This window comes from Hevea brasiliensis, chromosome 17 (assembly GCF_030052815.1).
Source record: "Hevea brasiliensis isolate MT/VB/25A 57/8 chromosome 17, ASM3005281v1, whole genome shotgun sequence".
In the NCBI taxonomy this organism is placed as follows: Eukaryota; Viridiplantae; Streptophyta; class Magnoliopsida; order Malpighiales; family Euphorbiaceae; genus Hevea; species Hevea brasiliensis.
Window position 1 is genome coordinate 11,774,926 of NC_079509.1, and position 22,107 is coordinate 11,797,032.

General features: G+C 34.6%; 3 protein-coding genes across 7 annotated transcripts; 2 read left to right on the top strand and 1 right to left on the bottom strand.

Annotated features, from left to right (window-relative positions):
• The first annotated feature begins 119 nt into the window (after nucleotides 1–119).
• LOC110659333 (uncharacterized) lies at nucleotides 120–2,268 on the top strand. Its single transcript, XM_021817211.2, has 3 exons — nucleotides 120–1,121; nucleotides 1,220–1,305; nucleotides 1,807–2,268. The coding sequence occupies exons 1-3, from the start codon at nucleotides 806–808 to the stop codon at nucleotides 2,092–2,094; spliced, it is 690 nt and encodes a 229-aa protein (XP_021672903.2). The 5' UTR covers nucleotides 120–805; the 3' UTR covers nucleotides 2,095–2,268.
• Nucleotides 2,269–2,722: 454 nt separating this feature from the next.
• On the top strand, nucleotides 2,723–8,200 carry LOC110659334 (hexosyltransferase GAUT11). 2 transcript variants are annotated; one of them, XM_021817214.2, is made up of 3 exons: nucleotides 3,366–3,504; nucleotides 5,505–5,614; nucleotides 6,319–8,200. In XM_021817214.2, exon 3 carries the CDS (start codon nucleotides 6,418–6,420, stop codon nucleotides 7,768–7,770), a length of 1,353 nt encoding a protein of 450 aa, XP_021672906.2. In that variant the 5' UTR covers nucleotides 3,366–3,504; nucleotides 5,505–5,614; nucleotides 6,319–6,417; the 3' UTR covers nucleotides 7,771–8,200. The 2 variants fall into 2 exon arrangements, with proteins under 2 accessions (XP_057995593.1, XP_021672906.2); XM_058139610.1 differs by lacking the exon at nucleotides 5,505–5,614 and having other exon boundaries at nucleotides 2,723–3,504.
• A 150-nt stretch (nucleotides 8,201–8,350) lies between these two features.
• On the bottom strand, nucleotides 8,351–21,595 carry LOC110659335 (uncharacterized). 4 transcript variants are annotated; one of them, XM_058139612.1, is made up of 6 exons: nucleotides 21,365–21,595; nucleotides 19,160–20,464; nucleotides 17,157–17,270; nucleotides 16,816–16,965; nucleotides 8,741–8,825; nucleotides 8,351–8,651 (listed from the first exon to the last, which is right to left on the bottom strand). In XM_058139612.1, exons 2-5 carry the CDS (start codon nucleotides 20,153–20,155, stop codon nucleotides 8,781–8,783), a joined length of 1,305 nt encoding a protein of 434 aa, XP_057995595.1. In that variant the 5' UTR covers nucleotides 20,156–20,464; nucleotides 21,365–21,595; the 3' UTR covers nucleotides 8,351–8,651; nucleotides 8,741–8,780. The 4 variants fall into 4 exon arrangements, with proteins under 4 accessions (XP_057995595.1, XP_021672909.2, XP_021672908.2 ...); XM_021817217.2 differs by having other exon boundaries at nucleotides 8,351–8,825; XM_021817216.2 differs by lacking the exons at nucleotides 8,351–8,651; nucleotides 8,741–8,825 and adding an exon at nucleotides 8,850–9,202 and having other exon boundaries at nucleotides 19,160–20,170; nucleotides 21,365–21,593.
• Nucleotides 21,596–22,107: the final 512 nt, after the last annotated feature.

Sequence of the window (22,107 nt, forward strand, 5' to 3'; positions counted from 1 at the left end):
ACACACACCATATATATATTTTGCATGTACCTAAAAGGTGTAAATCTAGCATTTGATATTGAATGGTAAATAAATAATCATTAAATATATATGTAAATATAATTATTATTAAAAAAAATTGCAAGGTAATTATAACTTTTTAGATCTACTCATATATAAATATTTATTTATTAGGACTCACATCAATATGTATGTCCACTCACTATTAGATTGTCATCCCATATAAAATATCACTACTATTTATATAATTTCTTGGTAAATAAGAAAAAAAAAATTGAATATGATATTGACGTGGATTTGTGAGATTTAATATTTTCTCTTGAGAATTTAATAGTTAAAAAAAAAAAAAGAGTTGACCATACTATCCACGTGTGATGGCACAGGAATGAATCATAAGAGAAAAAAATATTAATTATCCAAATTCTTATCTCCTTATGCAAAGGATATAAATTTCTGCTCTCTATATTCTCTTTCTTTAAATTTTGTATTTTATTAGTTAGTTGAAGAATAATATATACACAGAACATATCACTGAAGTCAATGATTGCAGGCATGAGAGCCATGTCTCATGCCTGCAATAGTTTGATTAACCATTTAAGAAATTGTGTCAAATGGTCCATAACAACATGGTAAGCACGTTGAAGAAGAGGCCGCCCACATAGAATTCTCAAGAAGCACAACGCCAATTGATTAACAAGCTAGACTTTGATATCGAAGCAACCAACCGCCGGGACGCCACCACTGCTGCTTTACAACTTGTACATATATTGCTCAGTTTCCCACCAAAACTATTGTGCTCAAAATTATGGCTTTATCACTAACCAGATCGCCCAAGCTTTCCATCAGCAGGTCCGTGGCTCGTATTCGGGTTCGTTCCCCGTCTGTTCGTGGCAAACCCACTTCAAATTCTGTGGACAATGATCAAAAGATTGAATTTTTGGGAAGTGGAATGGAGGAATTTGGTGGTGAGGATGGGTATAGAAATGGCAACAAGGTTATGGTGCTGGTAGATTTTAGCCTTGAAGCCAAGGGAGCTCTTGAATGGGCACTGTCTCACACAGTTCAAAGCCAAGATACCATTGTTCTTCTGTACGTTGGCAAACCACCCAGTTCCAAGCAGGGTCAGATTACCATATTCTTTCTGATAGTGGAAATTAATGAGGTTGATAAATGATAACTAGCTACAGGATAATCATTTTAAGGAAAACTTTCAATGCAGGTCCTGAGTGCAAATTAAAGGTTAATTTAAGGGCTTATGAACTTCTTCACTCTATGAAAAATGTGTGTCAAAGGAAAAGGCCTGGGGTAAGTTTGCCTTTGCTTTACTTCTCATTCTCATTTTCATTTGGAAAATGCTACTTAACCCAACAAGCAAATAAATAAATAAATTCTATATTGCACTTAGATATTGTACACTGATCATGTGGGATCATTTTATTCCTAATAATTCATATTTAGCCTATAATCCTAGCATTGCATAAATAAAATACATCACATTAGACGAGATTAATATGATAATTAGATGAGATAATTCATATTTAGGGCCACTGGGCTTTGAATTTTAACAAAAAATCGCGGATTCTGAGACGAGAGGATAGCAAAGTCAACGAGGCCTAAGGTTACAAGAAGCACCACCCTTGCATAATGCTGCTAGCTATCGATCAATAATTGCATTATTAAACTTAAATTTAGTTCATAATAGAGATTGAAGAAGCCATTTACTCCATTGTTTGGTAGAAGGTAAACAAAATTATTCCCATTTGGAAATTCTTTCCTAAGAATTAAATTTCTCTGCACATGTTGTAGGTGCAAGTAGAGGTAGCTATCCGTGAAGGGAAAGAAAAGGGTCCGATCGTAGTGGAAGAAGCAAAGCAACAAAGGGTGTCGCTGCTGGTTTTAGGGCAGAGAAAACGGCCGATAATGTGGCGGCTAATGAAGCGGTGGGCTGGGAAGAGGAATGGTGGCGGAGCAGTGGAGTACTACTGTATCCAAAATTCTTCATGCATGACAATTGCAGTGAGGAGGAAGGGCAAAAAGCTTGGAGGCTATTTGATCACCACCAAGAGGCACAAAAATTTCTGGCTTTTGGCTTAGGATTTATTATTATTATTATTATTATTATTATTTTATTTTTTTTATGAATATGTAAAGACAATATTACGTGGGTTATGTTTTATATTAAAGTTTTAAATTAAGTCAAAATTGCAAAAAAAATTTAAAAGCATTAACTATAATTGATAAATTACATAAAATTTTAGCTTTTTGTAATTATTTGGCCTCTCTATTAACGCTATGTTTGGATTATGATTTGTGATGATTTTGTATCATATAGCATGATTATTTTACATGTTGAAAAGATTATTCCTAAAAATGATGATTAAGATTGTAATTTATCATTTTATCACAGTTATTTAAATCACTAAACATCATTTAATTTTTTTTTTAATTTTCTCCTTATATAATATATAAAATTTTCATTATATACCTCCATTGACAAAACATATTTAGTGATTAATTAAAAATATAAAATGTCTTTAATTATTATTATAATATTATTATTTATAATTTATTTTACCACATCATATTATCCAAACAAGAATAAGTTTTCAAACAAACTTTTAATATATTAGCAGTAACCACCATAATCAATTTAAACCTCACATTCACAGATATATAGACCAAAATTGATCCATATGCTCAGGAACATTCGCCTTTGAAATCAAAACAAGATTAGTCAAGTTCAACTCTTTCAGCAAATCCCCTGTAGTAAAAGTCTCCATAAAACATCTCATCATATGAGCAGACACAGACACAGTATCCCACAAACACAGAAAAAAAAAAGGTAAGAAAAGAAGGTTAAAAATAAAATAAATTTGCTTTCATAATTTCAAAGATGAAGTAATTTTGATGGCATTGTATATAATAGTAGTAATTGCAATATTCAGATGTAATGGCCATAAGCAAAGCAATCACATCACATGGTCTCGTACTCTTGGTCATTTCCTTTTTGTTGCTTGCTACTTTCCCTAAATCTTCCCCTTCACGCAGAGCTCCTCAACACCCCACACCACATTCAAAAACAAAAAGAGCCCATCTTTGATTGCAATCCTCTTTGTATCTTCCTCTACTGTTCAAACCTGGATCACCGTCAGATTACTGTCTCCTTTTTCAATTGTTTATTGTGGGGCGGTACGTGTATATCCTATGTGATGCTGGTGAAGAGTTTGTCATTCGTATTATAGCTCTGGCGACGTTTTGATTGTTTTTTTATTGTATTGTTGATCTGGGGTATGCGCGAATTTGAAATCTTGATTCACTGGTGGTGAATTTTGGAGAGCGGATCGGGGAAAGATGCGGAGGCGGGCGGCCGACTACCGGCGCCCGGTTAGAAGAAGGTTATCGCAGTGGATCTGTGCGCTTCTTGGGATGTTCCTGATTGCGGGGCTAGTTTTGTTTGTGTTTCACCACCATCACCATGAAGATCAGGTTACGCAGCCCATACAGGTAAGGGTACCGATAATTTTGTTCTTTTATTTCTATTTGATATATTTTCATCTTGTGGAGCTAGGATTTATATATTTAGTTTGGTAAGTGATTTTGAAAATACTCATTTGATCTTTCAGCATAGGGAGTTCATCTAATTGATAAGACAAGTTGATTAATATCAACTTTAGTACTTCGGATGCTTTATTTCAACACGAACTACTTCCTTTATGTTTGTTATGATTAAAGTTTTAGAAAGTTTGATATTGTATGTTAACGTACAAGCTGACTGGCTGAAACATGTAGGCAGTTTTGTATGTGTATCAGTAATTCAGTATATGCTTATTTATATACTTTCTCATGTTTTATTCAACTACGTGGCATTGAGATTCTATAGATTTCTGTTTGGTTGAGTTCAGTAAGGTAATACCAGGTCTTTTCCTGGTGTTGATGGTTGGGAGGCATGTATATTCTTCTGAAGTTCTATTGGATTTTAGTGTGTGGTATGGAGGGAGAAGAGCAAAAGGATCAGTGGAGGCTTAATCACACAGGCCTAATGTGTTTTTCAGCCTGGATGGTATTTGTGAGCCTGTTTCTGGATTGCTATGTTATGGAAACGAAACTATTTCTGTTACTTGACTTGCCATAGTTCAGGCAATTAAGGGTTCAAATTCAAACCTTTGCTTCCCATCTTTCTCCCTCCCTTGAACCAAAAAATAAGCCCTCAAATTGGGACTTGTTTCAACAACTATATTATTTCAGTTACTACCTGGCATTTCAATAAACTCTTCATTTAAATCATGAAATGGCATTTCGTATAACATGCGGTCATATTATTCATATAATTGAGTAAACTTTAATTGTTTTAAATGCTAAAGTTCTACAAATGTAGGATGTCAATTAGTTGATGAACCTCTTTTTCCACCAACTATATCTGAAATAGCAAAAATTTTTTTTTCCATCTTTCATACTGTTTAATGGTGAAGTCCATTTTCCTTCAGTTTTGTCCTAACTAAGCACCATAATTTTGAGATTGAATTGAGTAACTTGTACTATGATTTTGAGCTTTTAGCATGTGATATGTGAGTGTTCCTTTCCCATTACTCATCTATTCATTTTGTAGCACTGCATTATCTAAATAATTGGACTTCTGATGTCATTAGTTTAATATATAGCTGGTTTTCAAGCTGAATAATGGAGGAATGTTAATGGAGGAATGTTTCATTCTTTCATTCCATAATAATAATTGATGTAAATGGAATGTAAAGATATTGGATTCACAAAACGAGGGAGCACAGGTCCTATGGTGTCTGCATGGATTTTTTCACAATTAGTATTTTTTTTTAAGCAGAGGTTAAAAACCCATGTCTTGTGCATGTAATTTTATTACCATATTCACAGGTTGTTCTGGTAGATTAAAGTGGGGGATAATCACTTGGTTTACTTACAGTTGCAGTGTCAAGATATTTTCTATTTTCCTTGTTTTGGGAGATTGAGATTCAAATACCTTTTTGCTGTTGTATTTTTCTGCTGCAGAAAGCAAGGAGCTCAAGAACATTCAAGTTTAGGGACTCAAGAAATTAGAATTATGGTCTAGATTTCGTACGGGGCTTGTTTGGGATATTATTGCATATTTTTCATTTATATAATATTGTATCTACGCTCACTTAAATTAATTAGCTGCTGGTCCAGAATATATGGCATTAGGATTCAAGTGTAAATTTCGAGTTTTGATTTGGAAAAAATCAATCCTCCTAGTTCTTTTTGGAAATCCAAATCCTTACCAAACACACACACATACACACAAAAGTAGACTGTTTTGCCCAGTTAAGACTTAAGATAAGTAAGTACCCTATAAATGATACTTCTGGCGAGAAGGAATCCATAATTGCTTTTTATCGTCTCTTGCACCTTCACAGACTGTCATACATAGCTGGTTCTTTTATCTGAAAAGCCTTTAATATTCAAAATTATTCCATTTTTCCACCTCCATAATGCATCTTGTTACCTTTTCAATTCAGGCTAATAATGGTGACTATCCTAATAATGGTGAGAGCTTTATGTCAAAGTGAGGCACTATAGTCCTGTATAACTTGGTTTCTTTTAATAGTTGACATTTCTGCTATGTTGGGTAAGTGAAGCTACTGGAATTCCGTTATTCCAAATTTTTCATCATCTTGATGCAAGAAATATTGTCGTGTATATTTTATCACTTTATTGAATGATTGAATAGCTTTTGTGCACTTCTCTAACCGGTATACTGTAAGGGGCTTCTTGTCATGCTTCACAGTTTGGTTATGTTAAGAACCATTTCTCAGTTGAATACTTCTAAATCTTACATGACATTCATCAGGGCTATGGACAATGCCCCTGTGTTATCTCGTGAGACAGTTGCATATGAATTTGAATTTGACTGTGGTGTTTTCCAAATGCATTGTTTAAAATCAAGATGCAAATATTAAATTCCGTTAGGATAAGCTCAAATTTATTGTAAGCATTTCTTTGGTTCATAGAATTGGGTGAGGACATCTAGGTGATGTGTAAGCCGTTGTTTACCTAGCGGGATCAATACTGTTGTATGGTACTCTGGGAAATCAAATATTGTTCCAATAACAAATATCTCATTTTACCTGCATAACTATGCATATTAACTTTTTGATAGCTAGCATGTCCTACATATTACCATTTAGATAATCAGTTTATTGATGTAATCTAAAGATTATTTTTCTTATGAAAGTTGTATGCAATATATTCAGAATGATATTAACATGTAATTGTACATTATAGGCACAGTTTTATGTTAAATATGGACTTATTCTGGCCATCTTTTTCCAGGAGAACCATGCAAGACCAAAGCCAGTTAACCATGAAGGTTTAAACTTCACTAAGGAAATATTAAGTGCTACCTCATTTGCGCGGCGGGTGGCTGAGCAAATGACACTTGCCAAGGCTTATGTCGTTATTGCAAAGGAGCACAATAACCTTCACCTTGCATGGGAGCTGAGCAATAAGATCCGAAGTTGCCAACTTCTGCTTTCAAAAACTGCCATGAGAGGGGAGCCCATAACAAAAGAAGAAGCAGAGCCAATAATCAGTAGCCTATCATATCTAATCTTCAAGGCGCAAGATGCGCATTATGATGTAGCAACTACCATAATGACAATGAAATCTCATATTCAAGCCCTTGAAGGACGTGCAAATGCAGCAACAGTTCAGAACACAGTATTTGGGCAATTGGTGGCTGAAGCTTTGCCCAAGAGCCTGCATTGCCTAAAAGTAAAGCTCACAACTGATTGGCTTAAGAAGCTGCCCCTTCAAGATCTTGCAGAGGAGAAAAGAAATTCCCCAAGAGTTGTGGATAACAATCTCTATCACTTCTGCATATTTTCAGACAATGTGCTGGCTACCTCTGTGGTTGTCAACTCCACGATCTCCAACGCTGACCATCCAAAACAGCTAGTCTTCCATATAGTCACAAATGGAATCAGCTACGGAGCTATGCAGGCTTGGTTCCTAAGCAAAGACTTCAAAGGGGCCACCATAGAAGTGCAGAATGTAGAAGAGTTCTCTTGGTTGAATGCTTCTTATGCTCCTGCTGTCAAACAGCTTCATGATGAAGATTCACGTTATTATTTTTCAGGTTATCAAGATGTGAAGGAAGAGCCAAAACTGTGGAATCCCAAATACCTGTCTTTGCTGAATCATCTTCGCTTTTACATCCCTGAGATCTATCCGCTACTGGAAAAGATAGTTTTTCTTGAAGATGATGTTGCTGTCCAAAAGGATCTTACGCAACTTTTTTCATTAGATTTGCATGGAAATGTCAATGGAGCTGTGGAAACTTGCCTTGTAGCATTTCATCGCTATTACAAGTATCTCAATTTCTCAAACCCTATTATCAGCTCAAAGTTTGACCCACAGGCATGTGGATGGGCTTTTGGTATGAATGTTTTTGATTTGATTGCATGGAGAAAGGCAAATGTGACTGCGCAGTATCATTACTGGCAGGAACAGAATGCTGATCAAACTCTGTGGAAGCTGGGAACACTTCCTCCTGCTCTTCTAGCATTTTATGGACTGACAGAGCCACTTGATCGAAGGTGGCATGTGTTAGGATTGGGATATGATATGAACATTGACAGTCGTCTGATTGAGAGTGCTGCGGTTATTCATTTTAATGGGAACATGAAGCCATGGCTGAAGTTGGCCATTGGCAGGTACAAGCCTCTGTGGGAAAGGTACATAAATCAAAGTCACCCATATTACCAAGATTGCGTCACAAGTTGAAATATGCTACTTCTTGATTATCAATAATTTATGAGATCTTCAATATTTTTGTCCTCAAATGGTGATCACATTATTGTAGAGTCAGAAGTAGGAAATTTTGACTTCATTAGGAGTTTTCGTTTCTTTTATTCATCCCCTTTTTCTTCATAGTTTCTTAAAGGGAAAAGAAAAAGTTCTATAGATTAGAGAATCTAGATTTACCAGGTGAAGAGGTGTGAAGAATTCATTTTTGGCCTATGGGGTTCTTTTTTTCCCTTCTGCAACCTGTAGAATTATTTATTCCTTGGCAATTCTTGTAATAATTTTTCTAATATTTCGGATTGTAATGTAATTGAACATCAACCGGATTCTTCATAGAACTGTAAGACTTCTTAAAATGCAATTTTCACAGTTTCTTCTGTGAGCATCAAATTCTATAGTTCCTTTTGCAGTGTTGGTTACCATGTCCAAAGTTCAGACTCGGAATGGTAGGGACTCTTGTTTACTTTTGGTAAAGCTTCTTGCAATGCAATGATCCAGCTTGTTAGCTGCTTAATTCATATCACCGCATTAATTAGAATTCTTACAAAAGAAAGGAATATAATCATTAATAACTGTTCTATAAATTCATTACCCATACTCTGGAAGGAGAATATGACAAGGTTTTCATCTTGCAAAGGCAAGCCAAAAGTAAGAGCAGGCTACAAAAGCAAAAACATGTCTAAGAAAATGATCCAAATCCGCATATCTTTCCAACTCTTTACAGACGGTTCTGTTATAAGACACATCGCTGGGAATGACGCTCAAATCCAAGTGCACTAAGCATCCAGGGTACTGACTTTACAGCCTTAGATTCCAAGCTAGTGTGTTAAATTGCTGATAAAAGCAAGCTTTACTCCAACCTGCCAACATTTTTTATCCTAAGAATAAGACAACAGGGAAAAGGGTTCAAATCTTTTAAGGAATTCAACACAACAGAACTCGAGTATACAGCATCAATAGTATTCAACACAACTTTCATTCCCTTCACCTCACCCGCCCCCGCCCCTTTTCTTCCTGCTATCGAGCTTCTTAGACTGCTATGAGCAAACAGGAAAAAATAAGTATATGAAATCTGCGTCATACAATTATTCAGCTAAATGATGTATGAAAGATTATAAACATGGTTATTACAATGATATTATTAACAGGCAAAGGAAAACCTAATGGCTTAGGTATGACAAGATTTTGACAACATATGCTCAACCTATGTAACAAAAATGATTGGCTAGAATGATCAAAATTTGGAACTGATCTTAATCATATTTTATTCATAATGTCACAACATAAATTTCTCTTTTGCACGAGAAATCAGCTTAAATTTTTCCTCAGCTTCAATTTGTTGGCGAATGTCACTTCTTGATGCTCGATCTGGATGGAACCTAAGAAGAGCTTGTTTATAAGCAGCACATACCTGGAATGACAATTTAAAATATTAGGAAACAAAAATCACAATGAAGAACCAAAATAGCCCGAGAGGGAGAGCATGTCAGGAGAAAAAAGGAATATAAATGTACCACTTTTGTAACACCCCTATATGCATAGCTATGTACAATTTACTGTTTCGGTGACCAGTGTCGGTCCGGACAATTAAGGGAATTAGAATAACAATTAAGACACCTAGAAAAACTTTGAATGAAAATTTATAGTGATTACCAGTTAGTTAAGTATAAACAAGAAAAACAAAGCACAAAAAGTAAAATGAGCCAATGGTCACAGCGATGGGTGACCTTACTAGGAAGTGACTGCGAGGTCCTTCCCAACTCAAATTTTGAATGGGAAATTGTGACACCGCGGTCCTAAGGACTATTGCAAATCTAGTGAAAAAGAGAAAATCACAGAAAAGAGCTGATAAGTAGGTCAAATAATTAGGTCAGGATTCCGGAAGAAATACCGGATTATTGGTAAACCGGATCAATCCGGCGAGAGGCAAATTGGTCAATTCACCCCTAGAGGTGATTCCTGACCTAACTGTCCAATAAAATAGGAGAAATTAAAATTTCGAAATATATAATTAAATTGAAAAAGTTATGAAAAAACAAAAGAAAAGAAGTAAAAATTTAAAACAATTTATGACATCACCCTAATGACCTAAGCATGAGGTCATAATTAATTTCAATTTAATTAATTATTTGACTAAGTCAAAGTAAGGGATAAATACACATAAAATAGAAAAAAAAAATTTTCCCATTCTCTTCTTCACCTAGCCAAATGGTCTCTCTCTCCTCTCTCTCTCTCTTTTTATTTCTCCTCCATTAAAGCTCATTTTGAGCTTGATAAAACCCTAAAATTTCCATAAATTTCCCCAAATTTCTTACTTAAATTTCATCCTTGCTACTTGAGAAGAAGAATTAAAGGAAGAAAAGTGAAGAAATTGAAAGAAATTGTAACACCCCTAATTTTTAAATTTATTATTTTATGAATAAATATTAATATTTTACTTTATTTAAATTTTAGGAAATTATTTGAAATTTTTCGGATTTTAGAAATCGGGTTCGATTTTTCAAAAATATAAACTTTGATGATTTTTAAAAATTAATTTAAAGACCATGTGGTAAAATTAAAAATATATTTGGAGTCCATGAATTTTTCTGAGTTTTCTAGAATTTTTTCGAAATTTTTGGGCCTCATTTTCGGTCCCAAGGTAGAGTAAAAATTCAAAATTTTGTATCTTGAATCGGACCGGCCAAATCGAACCAGCTTCTTCTTCTTTTTTCTTTCTCCCCGCGCGCTCCCGTCCTCTCTTTCTCTCTCTCCCGTTTTCTCTCTCCTCCCTCCTTTCCTTGCTTGCCAGCCGCCATCTAGCCCTCCCCACCTCGCCGGCGCGCCACCCCAGCCTCCCCCCATCGCCGGCCGCCGCCTGGAACGCCGGAAAACCGCTCGCAAAGCCACGCGACGTGCAGCGCACCGCTTCTTCTTCCCGGTCAAAATCCGACCGATCCGACCACTGATTGGGCCGGCTCTTATGTCAAACACCATCTACACATCGAGAGCTTTCCATAGACACTAAGAACACCAAAATCCATCAAGCGGTTTGTCCAATTTTTGTCAGGGAAGTTTTAGCCCATTTTGACTTTTGGGCTAGATTTCTCGCAAACCATGAACCCCACGAGAAAACCGAGAGTACCAGAGCGCTCCACTCGTCGAGAGCTTCGCGGCAATATAAATTTTAAAATTTTTCGACACCGTTTTTCTGTGGGTCCCATGGAACTTCGTAGTGTTTTTCCGAGCATTAAATGAGTTTAGAAAATTCCTTAAAATTTATGTATTAACCCCTGTGTTGTGGGCTTCGTGTAGGTATCTTCAATTCGCGGAAATTCAACAGCTTGTGCTGGTCGTGAATTTCCGCTGAACCGACTCTGAAAAATCTTGGAATCAGATCGAGATTTTGGCTACCTCACCATTGTCAGATGTCCCGAGCGCGTCCCCAGATTCGGAATCTGCATAGGTAAACCCGAACCTTGCTTTTTCGTAATTTTATAGTGCTTAAATGGGATTAAAAATCCATAAAATACTCGTGGTAGCTCAGAAAAATTATGATTCTTTTTGCATTAGCCTAGTAATATTGCTAAGGCCCGCAGGGCAAAGTTTTAGAATTTTTAGAGTTTATTTGGGTGGTTTTTGCAAAAAGGGTCAATTATAAGGACTAAACTGTAATTTTACATATTGTGATTGATGACTGTTTGGATGGGCCAAGGAGGGGCTGTGTAATATGATTGAGTTGTAGGTGTATGGTTGGTGGATATAGAAGTGTGTTTTAAACCCATTTGCAGGTTGGGTAGGTCCTAGGTATAGGGGAGACTCTGTCGGATTTTCGTTACGACTTAGAACGTATTTGGTCTTTTCTTGGGTTGTATTGAGTTAATTGTATTAAACAATTGTAATAAAATTGTCAGGTGAGCTGGGACAACCTTCTTCCTCTGCCTAGCCGCCACAGTTACTGCTGTCAAGTCTATGAGTAAAATATTAATTTTAATTGTAATTTCGATATTATTATACGTTCAAGCATGCCCATGCATCACTTATATGTAAATATCTATGTAGTTAAACTCTAGGCACGTTTTATGTTGCATTCACAACTGTTAAAGTGTCATGGATATTGTTGTGGTAATTTGAAGCAGTGTGCGTGCGTTGGTGTGCGTGTGGTATAGTGTTGGCTATGGACAGGACGGGTAGACACGGCTTGAGATCTTTGCTGGGACCCGGTCCTTCGGGGTAGACACGACTTGAGTTTTTCGCTGGGACCCCGATTTGGTTTATTAAGTAAAAGTCTGACTTGAGTTCTTTGCTGGCACAGGTTGGATTTAAGAGAGCTGTATAGGGGATCAACTCCCATATATTTATGATTTAACATTACTGGGTGTGTGAGTGCTCCAAATTACCTTTTTGCTGTTATGATGTGAAAATATTGCTGATGTTGCATTTCACTCTACAGGGTGCATTAGGTTTAGATAGTTATAAAGATTATGGTTAAAATTGATATTTTACTCTCTAAGTCGAACGCTCACTCCTATTTAATATTTTTCCAGGCCACAGGAGGATATTTTTGAGGTTAACCTGCTTTTCTCCCTCGCAGGTCGTTTATTAATGTTTGTATAAACCTGTTAACTCTTAGAATTTCCGCATGTGTTAAAAGTATTTATTTGATTTGGGTCTGTAATATAATTATCATGTTGGACCTGTAAACGTATTATTATATGCATGTTTGATGGACTGGATGAGGGAGCTGAGCTCCCATTTATTTTTATGACATTGAGTATGTGGACGGTGAGCTGAGCTCCCCAATGGATTATATATTGTGTTTACAGGTCGGGTGAGTCAAAAACTCCCCGTTGAAAGGTCCACTCTATGGCCAGACTCTGTCCGATTGAATTCTTGAAATTGGGCCCAAATGGGCCTTAGAGTTGGGTTAAGGAATATTTAGGCTTACTACGGGCCTCGGGAGCTTTAGGCTGGCCTAGGTCCTAGTGTCGGTTCGACCCATAGGTTGGGTCGTGACAGAAATAGTGAGGATCCAAAAGCTCCATTCAAGGTTAGTGGTTTAGCTTTTAATTTTATGTTTAAGTTCATGGTTAGTATAGAAATACATTAGAATTGAAGGAATTGAAACAAAATCATGCACGTCCACACCATTAGGAATTTCGGCCACCATTAGCTCAACTAGGGTTTGCATGAGATTGATGCAATTAAGAGTGTAATTAAGTTGAATTAAGTGTGTAGAGAATGTTTAGACACTTAAATTGCATAAGTTGAATAAGTTACAAAATTAAGGTTCTTGACCCTTAGTGTTTTGGAGGAGAAAATTTGAGAATTTGGGAAATTAATGTACTTGACCTAAATGAGGTTTAAAGTGGTCAATTGGGACCATTTGTGATGTGTTTGAATGAGTAGAAATGAAATGCAATTCAGATTGGTTAGGGGTCCCAATCTGACAGTTTGACCTAGGTCCCTTTCAGGGACCAAAACTGAAATTCTGCTAACCCAATTGGTGTGAGGCCAATTGGGAATGAAATTAGACACATAAAGACACAATTTTCATTTAGAGACCATGCCCAGAAAATGATATTAACATAGTGAACAATTAGGTCAAATCCGGATATTGTGCACTGTCACTGTACAAAAATGACCAAATGAACAATTTGGCCATAACTTGGGCTAGACAGGTCCAAATAACCTGATTTTTATGGCATTGAAAAGGTATGATATAACACTACAACTTTCATGAAGAACACCAACCCAAATTCTGTCCATAACTAAGTCATTTTACCACCAAAAGTTAGTTGTTCAAAACTGTCAAAACTAATAAAGTGCCCAGAAATTCTGGGTAACACCAATCCAGCCAGCCTTAGGAAAATGGCCATATCTTAGGCTACATAACTCCAAATGGAGTGATTCAAAAGGGAAATTAAATTTAAGACAATAAGGAACAACGTTTATGAATAATACTTAGCCAAATTACCAAAGTAACTAGACCAATGGAACAGTGCAAAACATGGCACCAAAATTGAAATTTTGAAATGTCACTTAGGGAGTTTGAAATTTCAATTTGGTAATCAATGCCAACAAAACTAAGACTCAAAATGTGATATGTGGGTGTAATTAGAATTCACATACCTATTAAGCACAAGAAAGTCATCATTTTGACCCAATGGTCAAATAAATGGTAACCACCATAATTAAGAACACAAAGAATTCAATTTATGAGAGTATATGAGTAAAGTTTAAATGTAAATTTCAATTGTTAAAATTATGGTTAAACATAATTTGAATAAATATTGAAACACCTTAATTGTGTGCTTCAGTGGAAAAATGGCCTTCCGAGAAAAGGAATCGACAGAAGTGAAATAAAGAAAGACTAATTACGAGGTTTGTGCATAATAAACTTATTTAAGTATTTCTTATTGAAATTTGATTTAGTATGTAATATGAATAATTTTTAATTGTTTTGGCTTTGAAAATTTTATTTGGAAATTATTGTGTTGCCTACTTTGTAAATGGAAATTTTGAGATAAAATATAATTTGTTGTTTGTATGAAATATTTAAATGTTGTGATTTGAAATTGTTTTTTATTAACATTTGGCATAACAGTCCCTTACTATGTTCCTCCCCCACTTGTGGAGTTGAATTTGATATTTGATCATTTTCCTCCCTCTCTAGCTTGTCAGTCTGAGGTGAGTTTGGATGAGTACTCATTAGCTAGCTAGCCACCTCCCTCATTGATTTCGATTAGTGGGGTGAGTTTGTATTATCGTAGTGTACAATACAGCAAAGTTTGAAAATTTTGTGTCATGACCTAAGTAGTATTATTAATTGGCAACACTGTGTTTATTAAACTGTTTGACCAAATTTGTGTTATATGAGTTTTGAAAATTGTTAAAAGAAATTGTGAATTATTTGAATTGTGATTTGTCAATAAATGTTTTATATACAGCATCTTAAATTTTTATTGTGCACTACTGAGTAAAATTTACTCAGCGATAGCTTAATTTTGCTGTCACAGATAGGGAAAAGGACATAGCAGCAGAGTGAGCTGTTACAGTAAGAGAGAAGCACAGTTTGGAGATTTTTGTACGGGTATATGTTGATACCCTTGTAGTTTATTTTGATGTAAATAGTTTAATGTCATATGTATTAATGTAAAATTGAGCAGTTGTACAGTAAATTGTAATAATATTATCTTTTAAATTTTTATGTCTGTAAATTAAACTGTGAATGTAAATTAATTATTTTAAATGCAATGTGCATGAATTTATGAAATGCTTTGTGATGAAAATCTTGATTTGGAATTGTGGACTTGGAATTGAATTGTTGCTAATGATGTTGGGTTAAGATATTTGGAGGTTGGGGTGTGATTGAAACTTAATTGGAAGTGCTTTTTTATAGGTTTAAATTTTTAATTTTTCTCAATTACAGCTGGCACTCTGCCGAAATTTTTACAAAAATTACAAAAAACAGCATTTGTCAAACATTTTACTTAGTTTTTAAACTTCAGTTAAAAGTTTTTAATTCCTACCAAAAATGCTCGCCACCTTAAAAAAGAGATAAAATTGTTTTAAAATCCCTTGTGGTGTATTTAATGGGTTATCGGTAGGCGAAGTTTGGTAATTCATTAAGTATACTACGGGATTATGTTATGCCTTACAGAGGGGTAAGGTGTGACAACTTTTCTAAGATCTGAACACCATGTGAAAGATTAAAAAAAAAAAAAAGAAAAAAAGAAAGAAGGAAAGAAGAAGAAGAAGAAAGATATATTAATAAGCAATTGGAAAAGAAAATGCCAGCCAGGATTCAACCTTTAATACTATGCTTGTTTCACCAAATGGAATTATAATTCATAGATCAAGTATTGTTGTCTACAAAAATTGAATATGTAGATGATTCTTTCTGTTAAATAAGAATGTTCCTTAGCCTCATGTTCAAAGCCTCAAGTTCAAGATTTCATAAAGAAATGGGGGAAAATAAATCAAGAAAGAAAAATTATTAGGTTTTTAATTGTAATGGTTTGTAAAGTTCATGGTTGGCAATGTTAGGCTTTAAAGTATGGTGTTAAATTTGTAATAACCTTCAAAGTTTAAGGAGTTTAGTGTAATTATCCATTAATTTTAATTGATAATATCCTGAAAGCAAAATATAGCAACAAGCGAGGCAATCAAATACCCACATCAATTATTTGCTTTGTATATTTCTTCCTCTACAAACACAAAAGAAAAACAATCTCAATACTGTGAATGGAAACTAATGTCTAAAATCTCATTTCATGATTTCCATAATAATTATTTTTAAAACGTTTGGCATAGCTTAACACTAACTTTGAAAATTATTATTCAAAAAATAGATTTCATTTCCACCTAATTTTAGAATGATTCAAAACACAAATTATCACTAAAGAAAAAAAAAATGAATTCCTTATATACCAAACAACATAAGACTCGTACTTCAAAATTTGTATTCAATTTCCACTTTGGAAAAAGGAAAAAAAAAGCCCTTAGAGCATAAGAAAGACATGATTTTGGACCATGAATTTTTGTTTTTGGAACAAGAATTGAGACGGAACAAGGAAAAACTAATGAATCATAAAGCATGACATAGGTTTGGCAAGAAGGAAAAAATTTAACAACAAAGGAACTATAGGTTCTGATATGGAGGTTTTACAATTCATGCATTTTAGGATTGATAATTCAATTAAGAAATATAAAAACTCTAATTAGCAGAAGATGAGAGAAAGTACTAAGATGATGAAACATACAAGAAATGTTTGCAGCTCAAAAAAAAAAAAGTGAGAATTGTTTGTTGATTATGCCAGAAAGTTGGTAAAGGGGAATATTTTGGGAAAGGAGATGTGATCGTGTGAATAAGACAGGGGTGGTCAATTGTATCCATATTAATTGAACCTATTCCGCTTGGAAAGAAATATTTCATCAATTACTAAAAGTAGTGCATTCCATAGCAATTCTTAATATTAGTGCACCAACCAATGGAATGAGTCCTGATGGAATAGCTATTTTTAGAAATAGGGCACTGCTCACCTCAGAAGACAAAGGGTAAAGACCACCTCCAGTATTGATTCCAAGGCCACGAAGAAGTGAAGCCATATCTCTACAGTTAGCTTCCAGTTTATCCAATTCTCTCCTTACCTCAATGCGAAGCTGCTCTTTCAAATTCAGAGTTTCCTCATCCTGAAGTCAGTGTCATCAATCATAAAATATATTAAATTTTAAAAGCATAATAGAAAACTAGAAGTACTAATGAGAATACCAAGACTATAGAATAAATTATGAAAGTTGGGAAAATGAAGCAATATTAAAAGATGTTGCAAACATATAGGTGAAAAGTGAGAGAGAGAGAGAGAGAGGGTAAAAACCCAAACCTTTTTCTGTGCCTCTCGAACCTCCTCCACCCGCTGTTTTTGCCTTCTCTCTGTTTCCAATAGACGTAGAGTTTCAGCTTTTCTTCTTTTGCGCAAACGCTGGGCTTCTTCTGCCTGTAAAAGCATAAGATGATCTTTCATATGCAGGGCATTTCTCTCCAATTTTTATTAGTGGTGTTAGTTTTTTTTTTTATATATATTTTTTTGAGAAACCTCAGGCTAAATACAAGAAATGATATCTAATTACATTTTTTTTTTTTTTTGGAAAAAAGAAAACCTAATGGAACTAGGAAGGCACAACTCAATACTCATGGCATGAATATACCCTGACACTCTTCAATTATCCCTCCATTAAATGTATCCCACAATCTTATTTCAGAATCTGATTAGTGCACTTTTGCTTTTATAGGATGGTACTCCATGAGACGTCTTTGAAGAATTAATATATCAAATTCCTGTAAGCTAACACTTGTATGTCAGACCCCCAAGAAATATTTTACAGTAACAACCAACACTGGTAAGCTCAACCTTTTCTAGCTGATTTCAACTTGAACGTGACCATAAGCATGAAGTGTGAAGTTAAGTCATCCTAGATTCAGATGCCTCATCAAACAATTACCAGAGTTTGAATGTCATTGCCAATCTCTTTGGAGGCAACCTTCATATTCTGGTACTTGCTGGTCCAAAAGAAATGGGCACACTAATGTCTGGGATCAATTGGCTGCTTAAAGAACTCCAGAGTCTGGACAACTAATAGAAAAGGTAAATTCAACCACAAAGTTTTTGAATTAAAAAACATAAGGAGGATGTGATTAAAAGGCTAAAGAAACAAGGCCTGGAAATTTTTTGGGGGAGTTCTGAAAATTTATGTGAATTTATTTAATTACATTGATTGAATTTCCTTTATAATAATGTGAACTTGATGTAAGCAAAATGGACAAACCAGACTTGAGAACAAATATTTTCATACATTGATGAAACCCAACATTTTCAACGTTGCTAGGATCCTCTTACCCCAAAGAGAAAACAAGTCCAATCAATTTCATTAAAATTGCACCTCTAAAGGTGACAACTCTATTCCTTCAGAATCCCTATTCCATAAAGGTCATGTGTATCCAGGAAAAAATTGCAAAGTTCACAGGGCAATTAAGATCAATCCCTGCAAGAAGAGGAGTTAGAAAATAAAAGCTAATCCTATTTTTTCCGAGTCAGTCCTCTACAAGGATAAGCAGAAAATTTATAAAAAGATTTGTCTACCCTGCCAAGAAAAGCTAGAACTAAGGCTGTTCATGGGTTGGTGCACGTGATTTTTGGGGCTTACCGGACATCATGGGATTCATATTTCCTCTCATCGACACCAAACAATGAAGCAAAGAAACAGAGCATGTCAGTTTCATTGAAATGTCAGTTCTGGCAAATGTTTACACTAATTTACCCAATCACCAAACAACAATCTCATCCCAAGCCAATTATAGAAGAAAAAAGAGAAATAAGATAAAATCTAATGTGGAACAAGAACAAATATCTCCGGGAAGCCAAAAAAGGGCAAAGAACACAAGATTCAATTAGACTTAACTTTACATTTGTAGAGAACAGCCAACACCATGAAGAACATGGAATACACCCTGCTATTGCTTTTCCTTGAGGTGCATTTGTGTTTAGACAAAAGAATGAGACAGATGATGAGATAAAAGATGCACAGAATATGTCTCAGTCTATCACAAATGGCAGCTTACTTTATAAAAAAAATATATATTAAAAATCGGTTCATGTCTGTTTTATTTGAAATTTTTACACTTCCAACAGAACCCTGACCAATTATTATTGGTTTTCAGTATAACACGTCAACTTCCAGCTGAATTAGCTCAGTTTGATCGATGCCAGTGGTTTGATCAGTTACACAAACACCATTAACAATAATTTCAGAACAATAAAAGTTAAAAAGTAATTTTAATAAAAAAACATGCTGAAGTCTAATTCAAGACATTTATGAGAAAATATACCTGACTTTTTAACTCTCTTTGTCTGGATGTCCATTCTTCTTCTTGAGCAAGTTTATAAGCCTCAGTTTTCTTGAGCATTTCTCTATCACCAATAATATAGTTTTGGACGTCAGCTGGATCATCTCTATTTGAAATAAATAGAAGAGGATTATCTTCCACCTGTAGTTGAGTATTTGCCAAAAGTTTGAAAGTGGTCTCTTTTTCTACTTGAGTGCTGCGAACAGGAGATCTTTTACACATCTCACTCCAGATGGTCTCTTCCAAATCTGCATGCTGATTCTTTCCATTTGACTTATTAGAAGTACCACCTGCATCTTCATCAATACGTGCTGATGGATTGAAGTTACCACTTTCATGATTTCCATAGGTTGAACAAGGAGTTGGCACTTCAGCTGTTTTATCCATGTCCACATTAGTTTGAGAATTGATGTTAATCCCAGCAGGACCCATCTCATCCCAAAAAACAGATTGACGTTTTGGGGCATTCTCAAACATCTTCTTCCTCAATGAAGCCTCTTCCCACAGCTGACGAATATTTCCTTGATTATCTTCCACGATGTCACAATCAGAATCATCATCCTCAGAATCATCATCCTCAAGTGAAATACTAGAGGAAAATTTTTGGTGATAAAGAGATGACTTTGAGGATAGTTTCCTTCCCCGATTACAAGAAAGCAGACATCCCTTACTTGAGGTGAAATAAGCATTTTGACTTCCACCCCCTTCAAAACCATCCAGAGAACAGCCACAATGACCACTTTCAAAATCATCATCAGCAATACAAATAACGTTCCTATATGCATGTACTTTGTCCTTTCCAGATATGCTAGTATCAGGAGAGTTCCCTTCTGAAGTTTCTGGGACATCAATAATGATAAAATTAGGGCTTTTGTCAGTGTCAATATCAATAACATTATTGGCTTTTCCCTTTGATTTGCACCTTTCTAAAGCTCTCTTCTGAGAATCAGTTCTTCGCTGAGACGGCCTCCTTGACATTCTTTCTGCTGTTATCTATTTCACAATTTACCACAGATGAAAACGTACATGAGTTACAAAATTTATGGCATTTTACTATCAGTTGGAAATAGTCCTTCCTTGTCATTTTATATAGCCATCATGATTTCGATAATTGGACAAGGATTCCATCTTCCCAGAACAGTCCAGCAAATTTTTATTATTTATGGTTTTGGATACATTAAAGAAAATACCACATATAAGAATAACAAGTGCCACCAAGTCTTGCAAGTTCTTTCACAGACATGGGTTCAATCTCCACCCCAAATGGAACATCTTTTGATTGTTTACCTAATATCAGAAAACAGTGACATTAATAAGAAAAATTCTCTATTACAGCAAGCACCATCTCACCAACTACCCCCATTATTGTGATATATTGCTGCATTAATCCATAAGTCCTTTTCAAGACGTATAACATTTAAAACTTCCTTAATTTCAAGTTACTTCAAGTTACTTGAGTTATAGTTACATATTATGTTTGAATTTTGCAAGTTCACATCAGGTTTACAACAATATCAATAATTTCACAGAAAAAGCATAGAAATGATAACATAATAAAATCAATGTCAATTACAAGGTTTACTTGTATTTGAAATGCAATGCAATTCAACAAAGAAGGTTTACTTGTATAATGTATCATGACAATGAAGCTACAATAGAAATAAAAATCAAAAACAAAATTGATACTCTTTTACTTTCCAGTAATTACACAAAAGAACCTTCTTTCTATTTCTCATCACCACATTAACATTCGCATGAGTGTAGACTGTAGAGCACAGAAAATATTCATTTCCAAACTTTGAAGAAGCGATTGTCAGTCCTTTCAATCACAATTTATCTATGGCACTTTCATTCCCCATATAAATGACAAATTGCACTTATTTATCATACCACAAACAGAAAACATTATCTTCAACATATCAGCTCAAGAAATGCATATTGACGGCATATTAAATTAAACCCATTATTAAACAGTTCCCAACTAAAAACAAAACATCCTACTTCTCTACCATATTACACATTCATCACATAAACATGCAAATTTCTAGGAATTTGGTTTCAATTTAACTGTATCGTAAAATTTCCGTATCTTATATCCATAACTATCCTGTTTGGTTCCCAAGGAAAATCAACTTCTCTAATCTCAGAAACCAAGCAGAGGAATTGAGATGAAGAACAGGAACATACCAGGGGAAGATAGAAATGAAGGAAAGTCGTGGAGCTGAAATTTTATTTTGAAATCTGATTAGGGTTTGATAAGGAATCAAATCTGTAAATATAGGGGTTTAAGTGGTCGACCATCCATGAAAAGTCAAGCACTGTGCTACAAGAATTTTGCCCCGTTGCTTCTTTCTCTTTTCGCTTTCTTGACAATTTTATGGCTTCTTCCTAATTTTATACCTTTCCCCTATCCTAAAAAGAGAATAATATATATATATATATATATATATTAACCCTTGCGCTTTTTCTAAAAAATAAACAAAATACTTTGCTCATGGTTTTTTGGGTTCATTGAAAATTCATATATCAAATTAAGAACCTTTTTGTATTTTTTTTATAATTTTTTAAGATATATTATATATTTTTAATATAATTATTTATAATTAAAATTATAATAAATATATATATATATATATTATAATTATAAATAATGTTTAATTTTACTTTAAGAAAACTCAATTTAATTATTTTTAACTTTTTATTTATATTAATTTAAAAATTTCAACTTATGATTTTTAGTTTATTAAAACGAAAAACTGATTTTAGATTTTAGTTTTAGATTTTTATTAAACTCATATTTCCTTTATCAACTATCCCTTTTTTTTTTCTCTCTTTCTCTTTACACCAAACCTTACCTATCAACTTAATTCTGTTACACCATCGAAGAAGAAGAAGAACGTATATTCAACTCCAAAAACCACCAAAGGCTA

What these genes read in the sequence shown, in the direction of transcription:
- LOC110659334 (XM_058139610.1), top strand. Translation starts at nt 3,352, where the DNA reads ATGCGGAGGCGGGCGGCCGACTACCGGCGCCCGGTTAGAAGAAGGTTA. An exon ending in AGGTTACGCAGCCCATACAG is followed by an intron (nt 3,505 to 6,318) that starts GTAAGGGTACCG and finishes ATCTTTTTCCAG; the next exon opens with GAGAACCATGCAAGACCAAA.
- LOC110659333 (XM_021817211.2), top strand. Translation starts at nt 806, where the DNA reads ATGGCTTTATCACTAACCAGATCGCCCAAGCTTTCCATCAGCAGGTCC. An exon ending in ACCACCCAGTTCCAAGCAGG is followed by an intron (nt 1,122 to 1,219) that starts GTCAGATTACCA and finishes CTTTCAATGCAG; the next exon opens with GTCCTGAGTGCAAATTAAAG. An exon ending in GTCAAAGGAAAAGGCCTGGG is followed by an intron (nt 1,306 to 1,806) that starts GTAAGTTTGCCT and finishes CACATGTTGTAG; the next exon opens with GTGCAAGTAGAGGTAGCTAT.
- LOC110659335 (XM_021817216.2), bottom strand. Translation starts at nt 20,155, where the DNA reads ATGTCAAGGAGGCCGTCTCAGCGAAGAACTGATTCTCAGAAGAGAGCT. An exon ending in AAAGAGAGTTAAAAAGTCAG is followed by an intron (nt 17,271 to 19,159) that starts GTATATTTTCTC and finishes ATGCTTTTACAG; the next exon opens with GCAGAAGAAGCCCAGCGTTT. An exon ending in TTTACCCTTTGTCTTCTGAG is followed by an intron (nt 9,203 to 16,815) that starts GTGAGCAGTGCC and finishes TTGTCATTCCAG; the next exon opens with GTATGTGCTGCTTATAAACA.